The 19738-nt window shown below is 36.6% G+C and overlaps 3 protein-coding genes and 1 long non-coding RNA gene across 6 annotated transcripts; 2 read left to right on the top strand and 2 right to left on the bottom strand.

Moving 5' to 3' along the window:
* Positions 1-950: 950 nt before the first annotated feature.
* On the bottom strand, positions 951-3239 carry LOC139190215 (uncharacterized). Its single transcript, XR_011574296.1, has 5 exons — positions 3043-3239; positions 2800-2959; positions 2626-2694; positions 2003-2061; positions 951-1016 (listed from the first exon to the last, which is right to left on the bottom strand). It is a non-coding gene; the product is annotated as an uncharacterized lncRNA (long non-coding RNA).
* Positions 3240-9382: 6143 nt separating this feature from the next.
* LOC139190063 (protein FAR1-RELATED SEQUENCE 5-like) lies at positions 9383-12551 on the bottom strand. Of its 2 annotated transcripts, XM_070809778.1 has the most exons (3): positions 12432-12551; positions 10024-12201; positions 9383-9934 (listed from the first exon to the last, which is right to left on the bottom strand). In XM_070809778.1, the coding sequence occupies exons 2-3, from the start codon at positions 12187-12189 to the stop codon at positions 9794-9796; spliced, it is 2307 nt and encodes a 768-aa protein (XP_070665879.1). In that variant the 5' UTR covers positions 12190-12201; positions 12432-12551; the 3' UTR covers positions 9383-9793. The 2 variants fall into 2 exon arrangements, with proteins under 2 accessions (XP_070665879.1, XP_070665878.1); XM_070809777.1 differs by lacking the exon at positions 12432-12551 and having other exon boundaries at positions 10024-12249.
* Positions 12552-12786: 235 nt separating this feature from the next.
* On the top strand, positions 12787-15187 carry LOC103449390 (gamma-tocopherol methyltransferase, chloroplastic). Of its 2 annotated transcripts, none has more exons than XM_070809425.1 (5): positions 12787-13495; positions 13671-13775; positions 14069-14272; positions 14459-14561; positions 14789-15187. In XM_070809425.1, exons 1-5 carry the CDS (start codon positions 13367-13369, stop codon positions 14890-14892), a joined length of 645 nt encoding a protein of 214 aa, XP_070665526.1. In that variant the 5' UTR covers positions 12787-13366; the 3' UTR covers positions 14893-15187. The 2 variants fall into 2 exon arrangements, with proteins under 2 accessions (XP_070665526.1, XP_070665527.1); XM_070809426.1 differs by having other exon boundaries at positions 12880-13150.
* Positions 15188-17084: 1897 nt separating this feature from the next.
* LOC103449389 (protein CDI-like) lies at positions 17085-19284 on the top strand. Its single transcript, XM_008388708.4, has 2 exons — positions 17085-17577; positions 18250-19284. The coding sequence occupies exon 2, from the start codon at positions 18261-18263 to the stop codon at positions 19029-19031; it is 771 nt and encodes a 256-aa protein (XP_008386930.3). The 5' UTR covers positions 17085-17577; positions 18250-18260; the 3' UTR covers positions 19032-19284.
* The last annotated feature ends 454 nt before the right edge of the window (positions 19285-19738 follow it).

The raw sequence follows: 19738 nt of genomic DNA, 5'->3' as shown, positions 1-19738 counted from the left end.
AAAAGAAATATTACAAAAGAAAATCAATATTAAGGACTTATTTGATAAACAACTTAACTTTTACACTATGTTTTGATGAAGAAAATAAACATGAAATTTTAGTAAAAGTCAGAATTTATACGCCGAAATACATTAATTCTCTTATTCGAATTCATAAACATAAAAAATTAAAATTTTCACAAGAAAAAAATCAACAAAAAAAAAGAAATTTGGGACGTAGCTCACCATTTTTCGGGTCACGACATGCATGCTCTTGGTTGAACCGTTCTCAAAAGATCAAGACGGGATAAATGGGAGCACACAGTGGCCGAGACAATTTGAGATGAGCCAAGAGAAATTGTGTTGAATGTGACCAGCCATATTCATGCACAAACCAAGGACCGGAGGTGTGAGGTCAACTTAGGTGGCATAATATCCCGCGTAACTTTATGGCAGATGTAAGAATACCACACTTTGTTATTGTGCTTTCTTTATGCCAAATGGTGTTTCAATGGACCATTTTCTAACGGCCAAGGATCTAATGTCCCGAACTTTGTGTCTCCTGCCATGTCTCATTCTAATTATGTCATTTAACTTAGGGACACTTTGGATGCGGTCCTTAGTTATCAATATTCTTTGATTGAAACCTTGTTAGTTTTTAGTTTTTTATTGAGGTCTCTGACATTAATATAATAATGTAAGTTACTATATTTTTAAAATTAAAAATTAAAAATTGAAATTTGTAATTGTTTATATTAATGAGATTTTAAATAAAACCCATAATTTATGGGATTAAAATAATAAAATCTAAATTATACTCTCTATTATATTGTTGTGTGTGTGTGTGTGTGACACACCCCGTCCCGAAGGAGGGCATGCTGGCCGTCACGTGAGAGTGACGTAACCATTTACACAGTACGGAAGCTTTAAGATACAATTTATAAGTTGATACACTCGAAGGTGAGTCCTAATTTTGTCCAATCTGTCAGAACACCGTCGAATTCCTCGTAGTCACCACACCTTTGTGATTCCTGAACCTGGAGGGGCGCAAAACCAAAATTGAATGGGTCAGTAAAACAATTCTTTTCCAAATCCAAACATTTCTCAAAACGTTGTAACCCCTCTCCGTAAAACCTGTATACTTTCCCAGAAATGTAAAATATAAATATACATATATATATTCTCAATACTTCAATTCATTAACTCAACATTTTCATCATAATTATGTCATGCCACATCATCTCAACATTTCTCATATTAATTATGCCATGCCACATCATCTCAACAGTAATAAGGTATGAATGCATCAACATAAATCATATCAGGTGCAATAAAGTAATCAATCGGAGGCCCTCTATTAGCCCGGTTGAACCTAGAGCTCAAAATCTATCACTCTCACACTCTGCCGGAGTCACTCCGCGTGACCTGTTCGGCCTTCTGCACACAAGTTACGCTATAGTGCTTTCTCATCAATCATCTGTGCACATAATCTAAGGTCACCCACCAGTCGGAATCTCACTAACACTCTCGCGACTGGCCTGTCGTACCCACTCCGCGTGGACTGTACGACTAGCATCTACTTGGATCCAAGACGAGCGTGCGATGCGGTGAATACTATAAGCACTAAACTATGGTGCATGATTTGAGCTCAATATACATCAACATCATCATAACAGAAATAAATACTCACCTGTGCGTCCACCGCACCATTTCATACATATGCATCATAAATCAATTCTTACCTGTGCGTCCACCGCACCAATTCATATATATGCATCATAAATCAATTCTTACCTGTGCGTCCACCGCACCAATTCATACATATGCATCATATATTAATTCATGCATGGCATTTCAACTCACATTTCTATATACTTTTCATATCAATTCTATGCATGGTATTTCACTTCCCGTTTTTCCACATAACTCATATGCATTTCATTTTAAACATATTTTCATTTCAATTCAATTTCTGGGAAACGTCAAGTATATATATATACGGAAAACAAAACTGCCCACTCACCTGGAGTTCGTCCAACAACTCCCTAGCACCACACATCAAGGCGTCATGACGATCGCCGCCTAGAACAGTAATCAAATCCAACCTCATAATTCATATCGATAGAATATATAACTTATATAAAATACGTCCCTACGTAGATCGATCCGGAAGATCTGCCACTCAGATTTTAAATCCATAACTTCCAGAGGTCCACAATATATCTCTAGGATAACCTCCTAAAATTTCATTACCATCCAACGGTCGGATCGTCAATTCACATTTTTACCTAAATGTGAAAATTATAAAACGTTATTTGAACACCTAACCAACAATCCTCAATAACTTTCTCATACGGTGTTCAATTTGGGTATATGAATATACCACAGTGATCTACTCGACGTCACGGACGTCGACATATTTTTAAAATAATTTTTTACTGTAGCACGCGCCCCCACGCGCCAAGGAAGGCACGGGTCCACGCGCCCCCACGCGCACCTTCTTCTTCCTTGGGTCGCCGGACTGGTTTTTCCGGCGGCCGTTTTCTGGGCAGTTTTTCAAATTGCCATAACTTTGTCATTTCTCAACGAAATCAAGTGATTCAAAAACGAAAGTTGTAGCCCTTGAAGAGACAAAGAGAATGGTACCTTGCACAACACCTAGTTCGCCGTGGTTTGGCCGGAAACTGCCTCGAAAGCCTCGGAGGTCGCCGGAAACTGGGAAAGTTTCAAATGAGTATAACTTCTTCAATACTCAACGAAATTGAGTGAAACAAAAAGGAAAGTTGTAGTACTTGACGAGACGAAGAGATTGATACCTACCTCAACTCCTAACTCGCCGGGCATTCGCCGGAAAGAGCCTAGAAAGCTCCGGCCAAACTTTGAACTTGTCGATCTCCGTGTTCTTACGTCCAAAAACTTCCAACGAAGCACTCCGAGCTTCCTTGGGACTTCCTTAAGCTCACTGTGAGCTTGGTTTCACCTAAAACAAAGCCAATTCGAAGATCATGAACAGTGCTCTTCACGGGAACTTGGAAACTAGGGGTTTTCCGAAGCAAAACTTACCTGAAATGGATACCAACGTGATCGTGAAGTCCTCAGGATTCCAATGGTGGTCTCAAACTTGACGTTGGTATAGATTTAGGGTGGTTTTGTGGTGGTCCGTGTGAGTTCGAAGGAGAGGGAGAGAGAAAGTGAGGTCTGAGGAAGAGAGAGAGTACATACGGGAAATGGGGAGGGAATCAGGGTAGGAGGCCATACTTAAATCCCAAACATAACTTTAAACATACTAATGTAAATCCAATTGTAAAATTTTCGCCCCTTAGTCCCGCTTAAGGGCATTTTGGTCTTTTCACGTCCTCGGAATTAAAATTCCGGGACGGGCTGTGACAGTGTGTGTGTGTACATATATATATCGGTACATTAACCAAAATTAACAAAAAAAGCTATTGTACCAAAACATGGATACATTCTCAAATCAACGAAAAAGAATGTACCTATATAAGTTTAAACATGGATTAAAAAATTTGAAAGGATTTTATATTAAAAAAAGGGTACATTTTACATATAACAAATTTTTGATATATTTGAGAATGGGTACATTTAAGATTAAAAAAATTTAAAAATTATATGAATGGGTACATTTAAGATTAAAAAATTGAGAATCTTTTTATATATAAAAGAAAAAACTAATAGGTACAAACTTAATTTAATTTAATTTTTTTATTATTTTGGAAATGTTTGAATTGAAAATTAATTAGAAGTTTAATAGAGGTGTGAGTATTAAACCCTAAATTAATTACTAATTTTTTTATTAAAAAATTATATAATAAACATGTAAATTCATTATCACATTAATGCTAGGGACTTGAATCAAAATTTGAAAACTAATAAGGTCGTAGTCAATGAACAGTAAGAACTAGGGACCGGATACTAATTTTTCCTTTAACTTAACTTCCAATTCAATGGTGTCAACTTTTCTTAATTAATATTTATTTAAATACAAAAACTGATTCACTAAAGAAAATTGAAAATCAAAACAAAAAGAAAACAAATCCCAAAGTCCGAAAGTCTGCAACTCCCTCCAATCTTAGTCGGCGGCAATTCACACGGCCATTGAAGCTTCCATTACACTCTCTCCTTCTATATCTCACTAGCGAAGTCCCATAGGATGATTGAGTCGAACCTTCCCATATATTATGATCGCGTTGTTTATTGTGATCGAGTCGATTCAAATCTCGTTTGTATAGATTGACCGGATTGTAAGTTTATGCGTACGAGTTATGGAAGGAATCAGTTCTTGTGTTTAAGATTGATATGGAAAAGTCTTGGTCAAAAGCCTTAACTTATTTGGTTTCCTTGTGGAATAAGTTTTGTGAGATTCTGAATAATCCTTGTGGGATTAGAACTCGGTAATAGAACATGTTTGGGATTGATATGTTGTATCAATTGTGATGTTTGAATCCTAAGTCTATTCTAATAGGGAATGACAAAAGGAGTGCTATAAAAGCTTATGCCACTGCTCTTGCAATATACGGTTATATAGAGTTCCAAGTCCTATTGTCTGGAAGAACCATAATAATTCATTTGGATGCTTAAAAACCAGTTTATGGTTTTATTGAAGCAATTGGTTGAATTATTTGTGTTACTTAATTTGTTTAAGTAATGAGAAGGATCCTATGATGTTAGCATTCAAAAGGAAACAAATTTGGTTTCCATATGGATTCTGATTAGTCATTCATTGTATTGGAATGATTTTTAGTTAATATACTTGTACTTAACTTGGTTGTGTTAAGTATGGCCTAGATAAGTGGGAGTGTACTATTTAAGGGCTTGAAGATAGTTGCTTTTGTTCAGTTAGAACATGGCAACGATGAGCTTGAAGATTCCCAGAACTATAGTAGTCTAGTTGGCTTAGTTATGCTTATCTAGTTGGTAGTTTATTTTGGTGTTCAATTTTTCCAATTATGTGATTAATTGATCCAGAAGACAAGTTTATCTAATAATAGTTGAGATTGCTAAGAAGATCATTTTGGATTTTGCTGGAGCATTCTTTATAAACTGTTATTATACTATTGAGTTTGATAAATGTGTTCTGATAATTAGTATTCTGTTATGAAGTTGGCTAATATCAGTGGGAGTAATGTTTTGGTATTACTCTAACATTGTTTCACATGAATGTATAGATCAGATATGCTGTGATTGTTGGATCGATTCTGTGTTGTACAGATTAGATTCTTGAATTCCATATTTTGAAATGTATTTTGGTGTGTGATTGTGAGCTTGTTGATTTTGGACTTGGTGATCATTCCCTATTAGAATAGACTTAGGATTCAAACATCACAATTGATACAACATATCAATCCCAAACATGTTCTATTACCGATTTCTAATCCCACAAGGATTATTCAGAATCTCACAAAACTTAGTCCACAAGGAAACCAAATAAGTTAAGGCTTTTGACCAAGACTTTTCCATATCAATCTTAAACACAAGAACTGATTCCTTCCATAACTCATACTCATAAACTTACACGGATTTCTTCCTTGCTTCCTCAAACCAAAATTTACATAAAATTTGATGTTTGACGGCTGGGTCGATCACGATTGGGTATTTGAACGGAGAAAAAAATGGCAAACTGAGAGAAAATGAGGTTTCGCCGGCCGTGGAGTTCTCTGATGATAGACCGGTGTTGTTGGCTGTCGAATTGGTGTTGATGGGAATTTAAGTGGCTGTTGGTTTTAATTTTTTAACTTTTAGTTTTTATTTATTTAACCTTATTAAACATTTTTTGATAAAAAAAAAACCTTATTAAACATTTGACACTGTTAAATTACAAGTTAAATTAAAGGACGTAATTAGAAGGGGACATGAAGGGAGACATAAATTCAGGGACAACAAATCCCTGGTCTTTTCTAACTCAAGACGAACTTGGAAGATCAAAACAAGAGATATGAAGATGAAGGAGAAGGATAAGTAATCACAATTAATTCCATAACCAAGAGCCTCACAATGAGCTAAGTCACACAATGGGTTAACAATAATGTTTAAATTCATCTTTTACGAGAATCAAACCTAAGACCTATCATTTACAAGTAAAGAGGCATATCATTAGACCGTAGTACTAAATGGTACATTCACATCTTTACTGCAACACTTCATTCATCATTTCTTTAACGTATTTTTCTTATATTTGTAAAAAATTAAAATTAAAAATCAAATAGTTATGTGATAATTTTTACGATCATCATACACTCCATAAAGACTTATGGGTTGGCTAAGCATGAGGTTATTTAAGGATGTGATGAAATGGTACCACGCTGTCATCAAAAGAGGAATAACTCATTACACGTAAGAAACAAACAATGTCATTGGTTTGATTATGTTAGAGCATCTCTAGCTAGCATATAACTAAATGTTAGGTCAATCTCAGGTCTAACACAACCGAATTGGTTGAGGAATAGGAAACTCCATGGGTTCGTGCATTTCCACGATATCGTTATAATCAATTTATGGGACTAGGCCGGAAAGTGTTGTTGCCTTATCATTAGCTCGGGTAGTCCCCGTTTCCATTTTTTTCCGACTCTTTAGGGAGCCGACAAGGTTTGTACTCACACCGTTGTGCAAGAGCAATATTCCTCTCCATCACTGTGGTAAAGAGTCACTTGCCTCATTTCCAGTGTTTCAGTCACCTTTCAATGACTCCTTTAATTATGTCCAAGGAAATTCTCTTTGACATTTTTTTAGATGTTTTGTGCAATTAGGTAAGGAAAAGACTGTTGAGGGTACGCCAAGTATGACTAAATGACATCAAAGTTTTCTTCAAGGAGATGCCATAATTTACATGACAATTGAGTCATTTGACTATTTTTAAGAGTCTTTTTTACAACAAATAAAAATGTAAAATGGAGTCAATTTCATTATTTAATCTAATGAGATTTTATATGGACCCAATAAACTTATTTCTACACCCATTAAATTTTTGTTAAATTTTATATTCCAATTATGCCCTAAAGAAAATATGGGTGTAGAAATATATTATCAACTGGCAAAAAATCCAACCACAATTGGCTGCCGGAAATTGGAAAATGGATTGCCGGAGGGTGGAGAAGAACAACAAAAATATAGTGGAGGGCGGTTGTGGTCTTCGACGACATCAAGAGAATGTGTCGCCAAAGAAGCTAATAAAATCTCATCAAACCCTAATTTATCTCGTTCATCAACTCCATGGCCAAGGTTGAAGGATCCAAGGATTGTGCATGCGTCTCGAGCTTTTGGAGGAAAGGACAGGCATGGCAAGGTTTGCACCATAAGAGGGCTTCGAGATCGGAGGGTGAGGCTATCGGTACCCACTGCAATCCAATTGTATGATCTTCAAGAAAGGCTTGGTCTTAACCAGCCTAGCAAGGTTGTTGATTGGTTGCTTGATGATGACCATAATCAAGTCCGATTGTTGCTAGGGTAGGTGGTTGGATGGGTTTATGTGTTTGTATAATTTTTTCAAGTTTATAAATTTTGTATTAGAGGGTAAAATGGTAAGTTTGTGAGACAAAATTTCTAAATTAAATGTGGAAAGAAGATTAATAGGTTTAAATAAAATTTCTCTTTAACGTGTGAGGTGCCATAATCACCAACAAGATACAACTTTTAAACTATTCTAACTTTTTCTCCTTTAAAACTGTATCACTGTGGCCCAATGTATACTAAACAATAATTTATCATATCTCTTAAATAAATAAATAAAATTTGACATCAACTTCAAGGCCCACATTCTTCTTAAATTAAATTTTTGACAATTCATATTTGACATCTCCATTAAAGCCTTCTACAATAGACTGAAAACTGAATGTGATACGAATTATAGAAATCAAACTCACACAAGAGGCCAAAATTTTTGAAAACTGAATGTGATACCAATTATAGAAATCAAACTCATATAGGAGGCCAAAAATTTTGAGTGCTGTGAGAGTGATTTTTTATTTTTTATTTTATTTTTATACCTATATAATAAATAACAAGAGAGAAAATAGGTAGCCAATCATATACTAGAGAAAAATAAAAAATGGATGGGTTCTATATTTAATGCATAAAACTCATCCATATCAAACTCACACCATTGTGACAAAAGTAGTGTTATCCAAACATTAATTTTTACTTCTCACTCACCTCGTGTTCTGTTATTTAATCTTCTTCCTATCATTCGATCTAAAGGTCGAAAATTGAGAGAAATGTATGAAAAGTAAAAAAGAATGTGTAGATAGTAGCACTACTCTGTAACAATAGTTTAATACATATTAAATTCAAGTGTCTGATTATTATATATATACATCACACACTCTCTTAAACTACTATAAAATATCTAAAGATGCTCTCACAAACAACATGGAGCTATCGTGGGTAATTGGTTGTCGTTGATCCCAACAACTTCAAAAACCTTACGTATATTAAATCAAACAATTTGAACCGAATCGAACCCCACCAAATGGAATTGGATCCTCGCCGGATCTAGTTGCTGGGGATCCTAGGGATCAACCCACGTGAACCGTTGATAAAAAATCGTGCGGTCACAATTAAATGTTTTAAAAGTAAAACAGTCTCGTTTTACGTGAAAAATATAAAAAAGAAAAAAATTATGACCGCACGATTTTTAATCAACGGTCCACATGGGTTGATCCCTAGGATCCCCATGAATTAGATCCGGCGAGGATCCAATTCCCCACCAAATAATACGTTTCGACTGTTTCGTTGCGGGTGTCATACTACGGACCTGGATTGTCTGCCCTCTTAGTTACCATCCCCTTCCATACCCTCCTACTTTTCTAGCCATTGATTTCATCTAATGCTCCATATTTTGCCACCTCACCAACACCTCAAAAACATCTTTAAAGCCTCCCGCCTCTTCCACTTTTCCTAATCTTCACTCTCCCGCCTCTTCCACTTTTCTGCTGCCTTTCCCGTAGTGCCTTTCCGATTGCTGCATTTCCCGTCACCTCCTTCCGATTCACCTGATTTCTCTAATCTTCCCAGGTCAGTTTATGTTAATTTTCTTTGCTTGGCCGATTCGCCTAATTGGGTGGATCGGGTGCGGTGAGTAACCTAATGGCTTTGAAGAATTCCTGGAAAAGTGGGTGCGTGTGTGCGGACGATATACAGAGATTATGAGGACTCTTCCAACGGAAACACAGAGATTATGAGGACTCTTCCAAAACATCTTTAAAGCCTAATTTTTCTCCCTTTTTCTGCTGCCTTTCCCGCCCCCTCCTCCTATCTGCTTTTAAGATGCCTTTGTTTCTGATAAGTATTTTACATTGCTCTGTTTTATATCATGTTTTGATGCTAAGACAAAAGTAATGGTTGGAAAATGAGTGTTTTATATCATGTTTTGATGCTAAGACAAAAGTAATGGTTGGAAAATGAGTTTTCATGTACTTACATGCTTCCATTACAAGTAGAACTTTTCTGCATATTCAAAATTACACACAAAAAAATGAGTTTTCATGCCAGTACATCCATTATAAGCACAGAATCTGGAGCATTCAAAATTACACACAAAAAATGAGTTTTCATGCCAGTATTTGCTTCTGCAATAACAGTAAGTTGGCTTCCTCTCTTCATCTCCAGTGGTCACCGCTTACATTTAAATCTTGATGTGCAACGGAATAACCAGTGGGACTTGTTTGGAGTAGCTCTTGAAATGTACTATACTGAGGTTCTTCATATGTCATCCATGGCATGTATTTAAGCATGTCATGTCCCTGTGACTATGAAAATTGCATAAATAACTAATAAACATAATATAAAAAAGAATATAAGGAGGTTAATTACCACTCACCGAATTCAAAGTACTCACCACTGGAAAAGGTCCCCTTGGTTCAGCCATCACGGGAGCACAAAAAAAGGGTGGAGGAGAAGCAATATAACATCCCGCTGCAACGGTCTCATTTGGAACACAAGTTTCCTTTAAGATGTCACAACTCACAATATAGATAAGTAAACCATATGACTTAGTTTACTGCTATTATAATTTTTAGAAAATTAAAACTTTACCTTTGATAAATGGGAGTTAGATGATCGCTTCCTTTTGGCTATAGCTTTTTCCAAACAACTCTTGAGTCGTCTTCTTCCCCGACAAGTCTCTCTCTTCTTTAATCCTTTTGCTTGGACAACAGTGGCATTATTCAAGTTGGGAACATCATTAGAATGGTTTAGAGCCATAATGGGGGCAGAATCCTCACCCTCATCTTCTGTTTTACCATTAATTTGTAAACTGAGCTTGTCTTCAGTCAATTTACCCAACTTATGTGCACAGCTAAGAGCTATTTCATATGTTTCATCACTTTCTGCAGCCCTGGACGAGATCTGAGTAAATGCGTGGCACAAGGACCTAAATCGAGAGCTCTGTTGCAATCTAGGATCAACTTGGATTTCCTTCCCATGCATGTCTTGTATGCTCTCAGCCCTAGCTTTTTTAGTCCACCTTTTCAAAATATATTGACTAGGGATCTCCAAGGTGTCCATTACCTCTCTAAGGATTTTTATGGCATGACTACACAAAATACCTTTTATCTCAAACAATCTGCAACTGCACCAGATTATGTTTGAATCTCTCTCCCTCCTCACATGTCGTTCCATAAAAGCACCGTAAGGTGGAAAAACTGTGTACACAACAACTTCACCATCATCAACGGTACTTTTTATTCTTAAATCAAGAGATTCCCCATATTGTTCTTGAAATTCCTCAAATATTGCTTTCGTGTAAGTATCACCTGCTTGTTTGACCATCATAGCTGGAACTTTCACTTGTGCATTCTTATAACACAAGTTATATTCGGCTTGGTACTCCTTATACCTCTGATCATCAAGTACTCTCTCAAAATGCATGAAAAATTGTACCACATTATAGTCAGACTGTAAATACTCCTTTAACCTACCATTGAAGCTCTCACTAATTCCCGTAGTTGTCATTCCTGCAGACCATGCCATCTTTACATATGCCTTAGCCCATTTTTTTCTCAACTTCTTTATTCCTTTCAACCACTCTAATGCTTTCCCCTGCACATTATGTTTCACAAGCATTTCATCCCAAGCCACTAAAAACTCATCCTCATCCTCATATTCATCAATGAACTTTTTTAGGACTTCTCTAACTCCACTGTTACCCTTGAATACACAATTAACATTCTTTAGTGCATTTTGCATCATATGCCACAAGCAAAGCCTATGATATGTATCAGGCATCACATGTGGAATGGCATTCATCATAGCAGCATCTTGGTCTGTAAAAATGGTTTTGGGAGCCTTGTTGGACATTGCTACCAAAAAAGTTTCAAATAACCAAATAAACGAGGGAGCAGTTTCATCGTACATCAATGCTGCCCCAAAAACTACAATTTCTCGATGATGATTCAAGCCAGAAAACACAGCAAATGGACGACCTGCTCGATTAGTTTTATAGGTAGTGTCAAATGAAACAACATCTCCAAAATGACCATAGTCACTTATCATTTTAGCATCTGCCCAGAATATATTGGTTATTTGCTCTTCATTATCCAATTGTACGGCATAAAAAAATGAAGGATTTTCAACTGTCTTACCTTGAAAATATCTCAACAAGCTTCCTGCTTCACCATACACCATTTTTCTTTGCCTTCTAGACAAAAGATAGTTCTTCTGATCAACCCTTGTATAACCAAGAGATTCCCTTCCTCCAACATGCTTAGCCATCAACTCATAAGATTCCCGAAGTGAGATACCAGATTCTTCTGCCAAGTCTAACTCAGCAGCCTGAGAGTCTGATATTTTTCGCTGAGATGGTAGCATATGTGCACACTCTGGTTTCTGAAGAGCATGATTGTGTTGTTCCTCAAATTCATGCACAAAAAACCTTCCATTAGATCTATTCAACTTAATAACCATTTTAGCATGACAACCTGTCCGTGTCTCTGCCCTTGGCTTCTTTATCTTGTAATCCCGCTTATCTTGGAGCCGAAAACCCTCCTTACTACAAGCAAAAATTCTTGAAGTGACTTCATTAGTTTTCTTATTCTTGTAGTGACGTTCTTTTCTAATACTAAATCCCACTTTTCGTCCGTAGGCATTGTATAAATTATAGGCTGCTTCTTGCGAATCAAACTCCATACCACACCTCGGTGTACAATCGAATTCGTTCGAGTCATCATTGTTGATATTATTTGCTTCTTCAGAATCAATCATTTTCAATCGGATCTGCAGTATAGAAAAAGGTATGGTACATAAAAAAATCAACATTTCAAAGTTGTTCCTTTACAGAGGTTATGGGCAATCTAGAACAAATCCCTCTCCAGATTTTCAAAAATCAACATTTCAACATTAAACATCCCACGAATCTCTCTTGTTCTCAATTACCCAACATGTTATAAAAAAGAAAATACTAATCCAATAGCAAAAACAAGCAAAGAAAATTAACATAAACTAACCTGGGAAGATTGGAGAAATCAGGTGAATCGGAAGGAGGTGACGGGAAATGCAGAAATCGGAAAGGCACTACGGGAAAGGCAGCAGAAAAGTGGAAGAGGCGGGAGAGTGAAGATTAGGAAAAGTGGAAGAGGCGGGAGGCTTTAAAGATGTTTTTGAGGTGTTGGTGAGGTGGCAAAATATGGAGCATTAGATGAAATCAATGGCTAGAAAAGTAGGAGGGTATGGAAGGGGATGGTAACTAAGAGGGCAGACAATCCAGGTCCTTGTTAGAAGATTTCTTTATGAGAAGCACTTTGTAGTCTTTTATGAAAAAGCAGGTGGAAGCACTTTTGTAACGTCAGAAATACTTTTGGTTGTAAAAAAAAAAACACTTTTAGCTCTTTCAAAAGTAGACTCCAAAGTAAAACCTATTCAATAATCAGAGTTCCGGTCTCCAAAACCTTATGGTCCAAAAAACATTTGTTGTCAATGACTATTCGATAATGGGCTAGAACTTTCTTTCTCTCCTCCGTGGGAGTTCTTTCTCTCTGACCTGAGAGTGTTTTCTCACTGTTTGTGAGTCTTTTGATTTTGGACTTTTCCGGTGGCACCGGCCCTGGCTTCGGCCGGGGTTGGTTGCCGTGCTTTTTCTTTTCTCTTCTCCTTCTCCTCTCCCTGCCTCTACTGCTATCGCTCCCCAATTTTCTCTCTGGCCTTCCCCGGTTCTTTACTCCTGCAGGTAACCCTCTTCTCTGTTCACCCTGGATCTGCTCGCCAGCCAAGTTTATTTGGGAGATTGTGTGTAGAGCTCTCTTCACCGGCTCGGGTGGTTCCACCACCACCACTTTCTCCACTTCGTCTGGCTGTTTCCAACAGTGTTGTTCATGGGCTTTCACGAACTTCCTTCTGTTAATCGGCTCCGCTCACTTGGTTGCCGATTATTCCTACAAAAACTATGTGGCTGTGCTCTGGTGGGTTGGAGGTGACATCTGTGGAGGCGCTACTAGATGGCTGCTGGGCATCGGCCGGCCGAATGACCTGTTTCCGAGGGGGACGATGGATGTGGAAGCTTCTGGCGGAAGCTGTTGGTTTCTGGGCCTTGCTGGGCCTTTTTTCTGTTTTGGTTTTGTTTTAGGCCTGTTTTTGGTTATATCTTTGTTTTGTGTTGGGCCTTTGTTGTAGTTGTGTTTGTTTGGTATATAGTTCTCCTTCGGCCCCAAAAAAAAAAAATGAAGGGAACTTTTGTCCATCATTTGCAGGCCTCATTTCAAGTTGCAGATGCTCTGAACCAACCATTTCCTGATGGAGAATTTGATCTGGTATGGTCCATGGAGAGTGGAGAGCACATGCCTGACAAAGCCAAGGTATACCTCTTTCTCGACTAAACTGATTGATAATAGGGCATGATTTGTATAAAAATTCTATATTGCGGTTAACTGCACTTTTTGAATGCGGACATGTTGATATGTTGTCAAATACGATATCGATGTCTTTAATATTGTTGATGCTGTGGATTTACAATTGTTAACGTGTTGTAAATACGACTGTTTGATATGTCGTATTTCGTCGCAAGTACAACTGCAACGTAGAAAGACTGTTAAAACTCTTTGTAATACTTGCCTTAATATTCCTTTTCGCTCTTCTTATAACTGTGCAGTTTGTGAATGAGTTGGTTCGAGTTGCTGCACCAGGAGCAACAATAATAATAGTCACATGGTGCCATAGGGATCTTGGTGCTTCTGAAACAACCTTGAAGCCAGACGAGAAACGCCTCCTGGACAGGATATGTAATTCTTTCTATCTGCCAGCCTGGTGTTCCGCTGCTGATTATCTCAAATTACTCGAGTCCCATTCGCTCAAGGTAAATTACTTGCTCAAATAAAGGAATGATTTTCGCAGATCAATATAAACAAGCAGGTGCAAGGGGGGAAAAAGGGCATGTGGACCCGCTAAAATATTGGCTGGACTAAGTCCAGTCTTTTTGAGTTAACAACTTGGTGTCTCTACATCAACCTGCAACAATAACATCTGAAACCTTCCATGGCAGGACATCAAGGCAGAAGATTGGTCCCCGTATGTTGCCCCATTTTGGCCTGCAGTTATCCGCTCGGCATTGACATGGAAGGGTATTACATCGCTGTTGCGCACCGGTATGAACTTAGCGTTTCTTCCCAACTAAACCTTTCAATACCAAACTTAAGTGGGAAAAGATGCACATTTCGTACTACATTGCTTGATTTCTAATTTTCTACGTGTTTATGTCTCTAGTTGCAGATACAGTCTCAGCTTTCATTTTTTCAATCTATATAATTGTGTTCGTTGATTGTTTTTGGTCGAAAACCCGGAATCATTGCGTTTCTTGATTTGAATTGATCAGGAATAAAAACAATCAGAGGAGCGTTGGTAATGCCACTGATGATCCAAGGATTCAAGAAGGATCTAATCAAGTATGCAGTGATTACGTGCCGAAAGCCGGAATAAACGCTGCCGAATGAAGGGGGTTTCGACGCTGTGATGGCCAGAAACAGAATCAAAGACTGCATCTAGTTCTTCCCCAATAAATTTAGTGATCATACTTTAAATATTTGTGCTCTTCTGGAAGGGCTGTAGACTTTGAAGCCTTTTGAAACAACCTTGTGAAGTGCTTGGAGTGTGTCTAGTGTGTTTGGTGCGTGTGTAGGAAAAGATTGGAGTGTGTTTGTTGTGTGCAGGAAGAGGTTGCAGTATGGCTAGTTTGTGTTGGAATGAGTTAATTATGCGATTTGCTTTGTTGGAATTCGAATATTTTTAAGTTACATTTCATAAAAACAAATTGAGATCAACTAAATAAATTTTACTAAAAAATTGACATTAACCCTTGAAACTATATTTTTCTTAACTAAAACCCATCTCCTTTTGTTTTCTTAACTAAAGCCCATTAACAAGGCTCAAACTAAGCAAATCTTTAATTAAGTTTGACTTTTCAAATTGTGTATTTTTTGAATGCCTAAACTACCTCTATTAATACTCTGGATTGGATTTTTGGATCAGTTACTTGTTATATCCATTTAATTAATTATATTTATTTTTCAAAAGTATTTCATGCCATTCATTCAATGTATTAACATTCAAATTGTTATAAGGTGCAGATAAAAAAATAATAATACTAATTTTATGATTTTGTGCATTAAATATACAAGTTAATTTACCTACCAACACAACAATTAACCTAAAACAGCTTCATCTATTGCATATATACTCCAATCCCTAGTGCACAAAACAAAAGCTAAATGTTCCGTGCAATTTTTATCTACAAAATAGTCTAATTTACCTATTCCATCAGACCAAAATTTAAAGGGTCTAATTTACTTCCAAAATGGTCTAATTTACCTACATGATTTATGGGCTTTAGATTACAAGTTTATTTAATTGCCTACAACAAACCCACAACATTCAAACATTATCTAATATCACTAATTTTTATTGGAATAGGTAAATTAATTTAAATGTAGGTAAATTAGTATAAATATTTTATAAGTAGGTAAATTAATTTATATGTAGGTAAATTAGTATAAATGTTTTATAAGTAGGTATATTAATTTATATGTAGGTAAATTAGTATAAATATTTTATAAATAGGTAAATTAATTTATATGTAGGTAAATACATGATTCAAACAATTTTTTTTTTTGTACGAGATATGTCTATGTTTTTAACATGGTAAATTAATTTATAAATGTTACTAATATTTATGATACAAGAAAGGTAAAATACCCATACGGATTAATTGCTCATCACAATTAGGATGAGTAATAACATATTTTATTAACCAAATTAGGATTTTGTGGCATAAGTTGTAAATGTGTTATAATAGTTGGTTATATATTTGTCGAGAAGGCAATCTATTTGAAATTTGGGTTTTATTTGAATGTTTAAAATTATGTGGGTTTTTATTAGAAAAATATGAGTTTTAAGGAACTATATCTAAAGAACCCTAAATTTTAAAAAATTGAGGAAAAAAATATGAGAAAAAAGGAAAATTAATGAAAAGAACTTGAAAACTTTGAGTTTTAATGATAAGGACAAAATAAAGGGTAAATTGAATAGTACAATGATTGACTTTTAAGTGTAAAAATGTGGTTTTTCGTTAAAATGAACAGTACCGGGAGTTTTTCGTTAAAGTTAAAAAAAAAACTGGTTTAAGTATAGCGTGGTGCTACACTTCGTTTTATTTCTCACATACATATTTCAATTTTAGACTGTCACATAAATTAACAAAAAGTGTGTGTAAAGTAAAAATGAGTGTATATATAGCCCATCTAATTAATAGAGCGAACATTAATGGATTAAATAGTTAGTTATTTTGGAAAAGAAGAATCGGTAGATATAGAATCCGCACAAATGTATTAACATAGTTAATTTGTGCTACTGCAATACAGCATCGTTTGCACAAATGGTAGCTAGGTCACTCAAGATTGTGGGCGGGCCACCACGGTATAGTAGGCAATGGGCAATGACACCATGGGCTTCTTCCTGCTAGCAAATAGTTTTGTTTGTAACTATGCACGAAACCCATCAAAATACACTTTTTAAGAAAAAGGTTTACAGTTGCCAACTGTTCTACGCGGTAACCCCGCCCACCAAATAATGGTGACCTTCGGGACGAGGAGAACAACTTACATACATTCTTATCACGATGTTCAATGTCAATGTTATGACGACTCAAATTTTTATATGTCTTTGTATCATTATGCAGAATGCAACAATAACGGTTCAACGATGGTTTTACTAAATATTACAGTAATATTGTACTCGTAGCATGTAAATTATTTTCGAGGTGGATGTCAAATAGTCAACCTAATAAATGACGTGAAGAAATTACTAATTTTGGAATGCCTGGCCTAGATCTCGTTCTCTCTCTCTCTCTCTCTCTCTCTCTCTCACTCTCATATGATGTAATCTCCATCCCTATATATGCGCACAAATCAGATTTCATCCACTCACTCCGCTGCCGCTCAATTGTCGCTTCTTCGCTCAATTCTCTCGTTCTCTGCCATTGAATTGAAAATATCTCATCCCAGTCCTCGCTTATAAAATTTCCCGGAAAGTTCAAGAAGGGAAAAGAAAAGGAAAACCAAGCACCACCACCGCATTTACAGCAAGATCTGCGCCGATTCCACTCTCTTGGTGCTCTTTCTCTCTCTAGTTCTGCAACTTTGTGTGTGTTTTCTGGGTTTATGGTGATTACGATTTAGCTTCCGTGTTTATGTTTCTGCATTTTCTACAAAACCAAAAAAATGGGGTTTTCTGAATTTCTTGTATGAATATCTTTCATCGTGGATTTATGCTGATTAACTCACATTTGTTTTACCTTTTTATATTACGTAGAACCCATATTTTTTTTTGTTTTTTTTTTGGTTTAATTTAAGTGAAAATGATGATAAACTAAGGAATTAAATGCAGGATTTTTGCTAATTGAGACTCAGAAACTAGAATTGCATATTTTTGGAAATGAATAATTCACCCATTGCAGCAGAAAGTGTTAAGATCCACAATTTTCCTTCATTTTCTTGGTAACCAAACAGTGGTCTGACTAACACGCTAGTGTTCTTGTTGTTTGTGATGTCTTAGATCTCGAACTAGTAAATAAGAACAACCCCTTTGTTATTGTCTTTGAATTTCGATTCAGATCTGTGAATTGTATGCCTTGGTGGCAGCTCATGTCAATTGGAATAATCTTTTCCTTGTTCAGCAATTAATCGACTAGTTAAACTCGGTATTTGTAATCCTGCAACGTCGGATAAAAGAACGATTTTCATTGTTTATTTGTAAATTCATTGTCTGAATAATCTTTTGCAGTGTCAGCTAAGATGGGTTCGAGTGATGGGAAGATTCATCCAGCGACTTGTAATGGGAACATTAAGGAAACCCCCCTTAAGATCTTTGTGGGTTATGATCCGCGTGAAGATCTCGCATATGAGGTCTGTCGCCACTCAATTTTGAAGCGGTCTTCAATCCCTGTTGAGATCATACCAATCAAACAATCAGAGCTGCGAAAGGAGGGCCTCTATTGGCGTGAACGAGGGCAATTTGAAAGCACCGAGTTCTCTTTTTCCCGGTTCTTGACGCCACATTTGGCGAGTTACGAAGGCTGGGCAATGTTTGTGGATTGTGATTTTCTTTACCTTGCTGACATTAAGGAGCTTCGAGACTTGATTGACGATAAGTATGCTGTAATGTGTGTTCAACATGATTATACCCCGAAGGAGACAACAAAAATGGATGGAGCAGTGCAAACCGTGTATCCGAGGAAGAACTGGTCTTCCATGGTGTTGTATAACTGTGGGCATCCCAAGAACAAGGTCTTGACACCCGAGGTTGTGAATAAGGAAACGGGTGCTTTTCTTCATAGGTTTCAGTGGCTCGAGGACAATGAAATCGGGTCGATCCCATTTGTATGGAATTTTCTTGAGGGACATAACAAGGTTGTCGAAAATGATCCCCAAACACAACCCAAGGCTGTACACTACACTCGTGGAGGACCGTGGTTTGAGGCTTGGAAGCATTGCGAGTTTGCCGACCTGTGGTTGAACGAGAAGGAGGATTACGTGAAGGAATCAACGAAGAAAACAGAGACTTAGGAAGAATCGGTAGCTGTCGACTGGCGTACTCTATTTGAAGTTTGAGATTCGTTATTAAAGTTCATTTTTATCCTGCTCTCCTCTATTCTTTATGTGAAATGTGTTGAATGAATCCTAGAAGAAGTTAAGATGAATTTACTATTTGTTGTAGCAATTAGAAATTCCTTCTACAAATTGACCTTTGTTCAAAGGATCACATTGTTGTATAATTTGCAGTTTTCATTGTATTATTTTTAATCATTTCCTTCCAAAAGCTTGTACTTTATGTTTGTTTGCCCAGAAAATCAAGGAGTTCGCATACCTTGATGTTGAGGCACTTTGAAAACATTTTTAGTGTTGCTCACAATCTTTGATAGTTGCAATTGGCCTCTAAGAGTGAGACGAGAGGGGATATAATACACGATGTGGGGGAGTTTTTCTCCTTAGTCCTGATCGCTTACTATAAGTCTCACTCTTTCAAGCAAGCCACAAAGGTAATTCGAACGCTCTACCGCATTCTGCATTGATCTCGTCCCCTAAATCCTTCTTATCATAAAAGAAAAGTGATTTACGCACACTTATTTTCTATATTTACACATTTTTTTTTATTTGTGATCTCTAAATTTTAAAAAAATAAATATATGATTAAGACATAAAGAAAAAAAATAAGAGCCAAAGCAGTAAATATGTGTGGGGAAATCATTTTTTTTCGTAAATTTATGGGAGCT

The sequence above is a fragment of the Malus domestica genome, chromosome 12 (assembly GCF_042453785.1).
Source record: "Malus domestica chromosome 12, GDT2T_hap1".
Lineage (NCBI taxonomy): Eukaryota > Viridiplantae > Streptophyta > Magnoliopsida > Rosales > Rosaceae > Malus > Malus domestica.
Note: the sequence above shows the minus strand (reverse complement) of the source record. Positions and strands in the feature narration are given on the sequence as shown.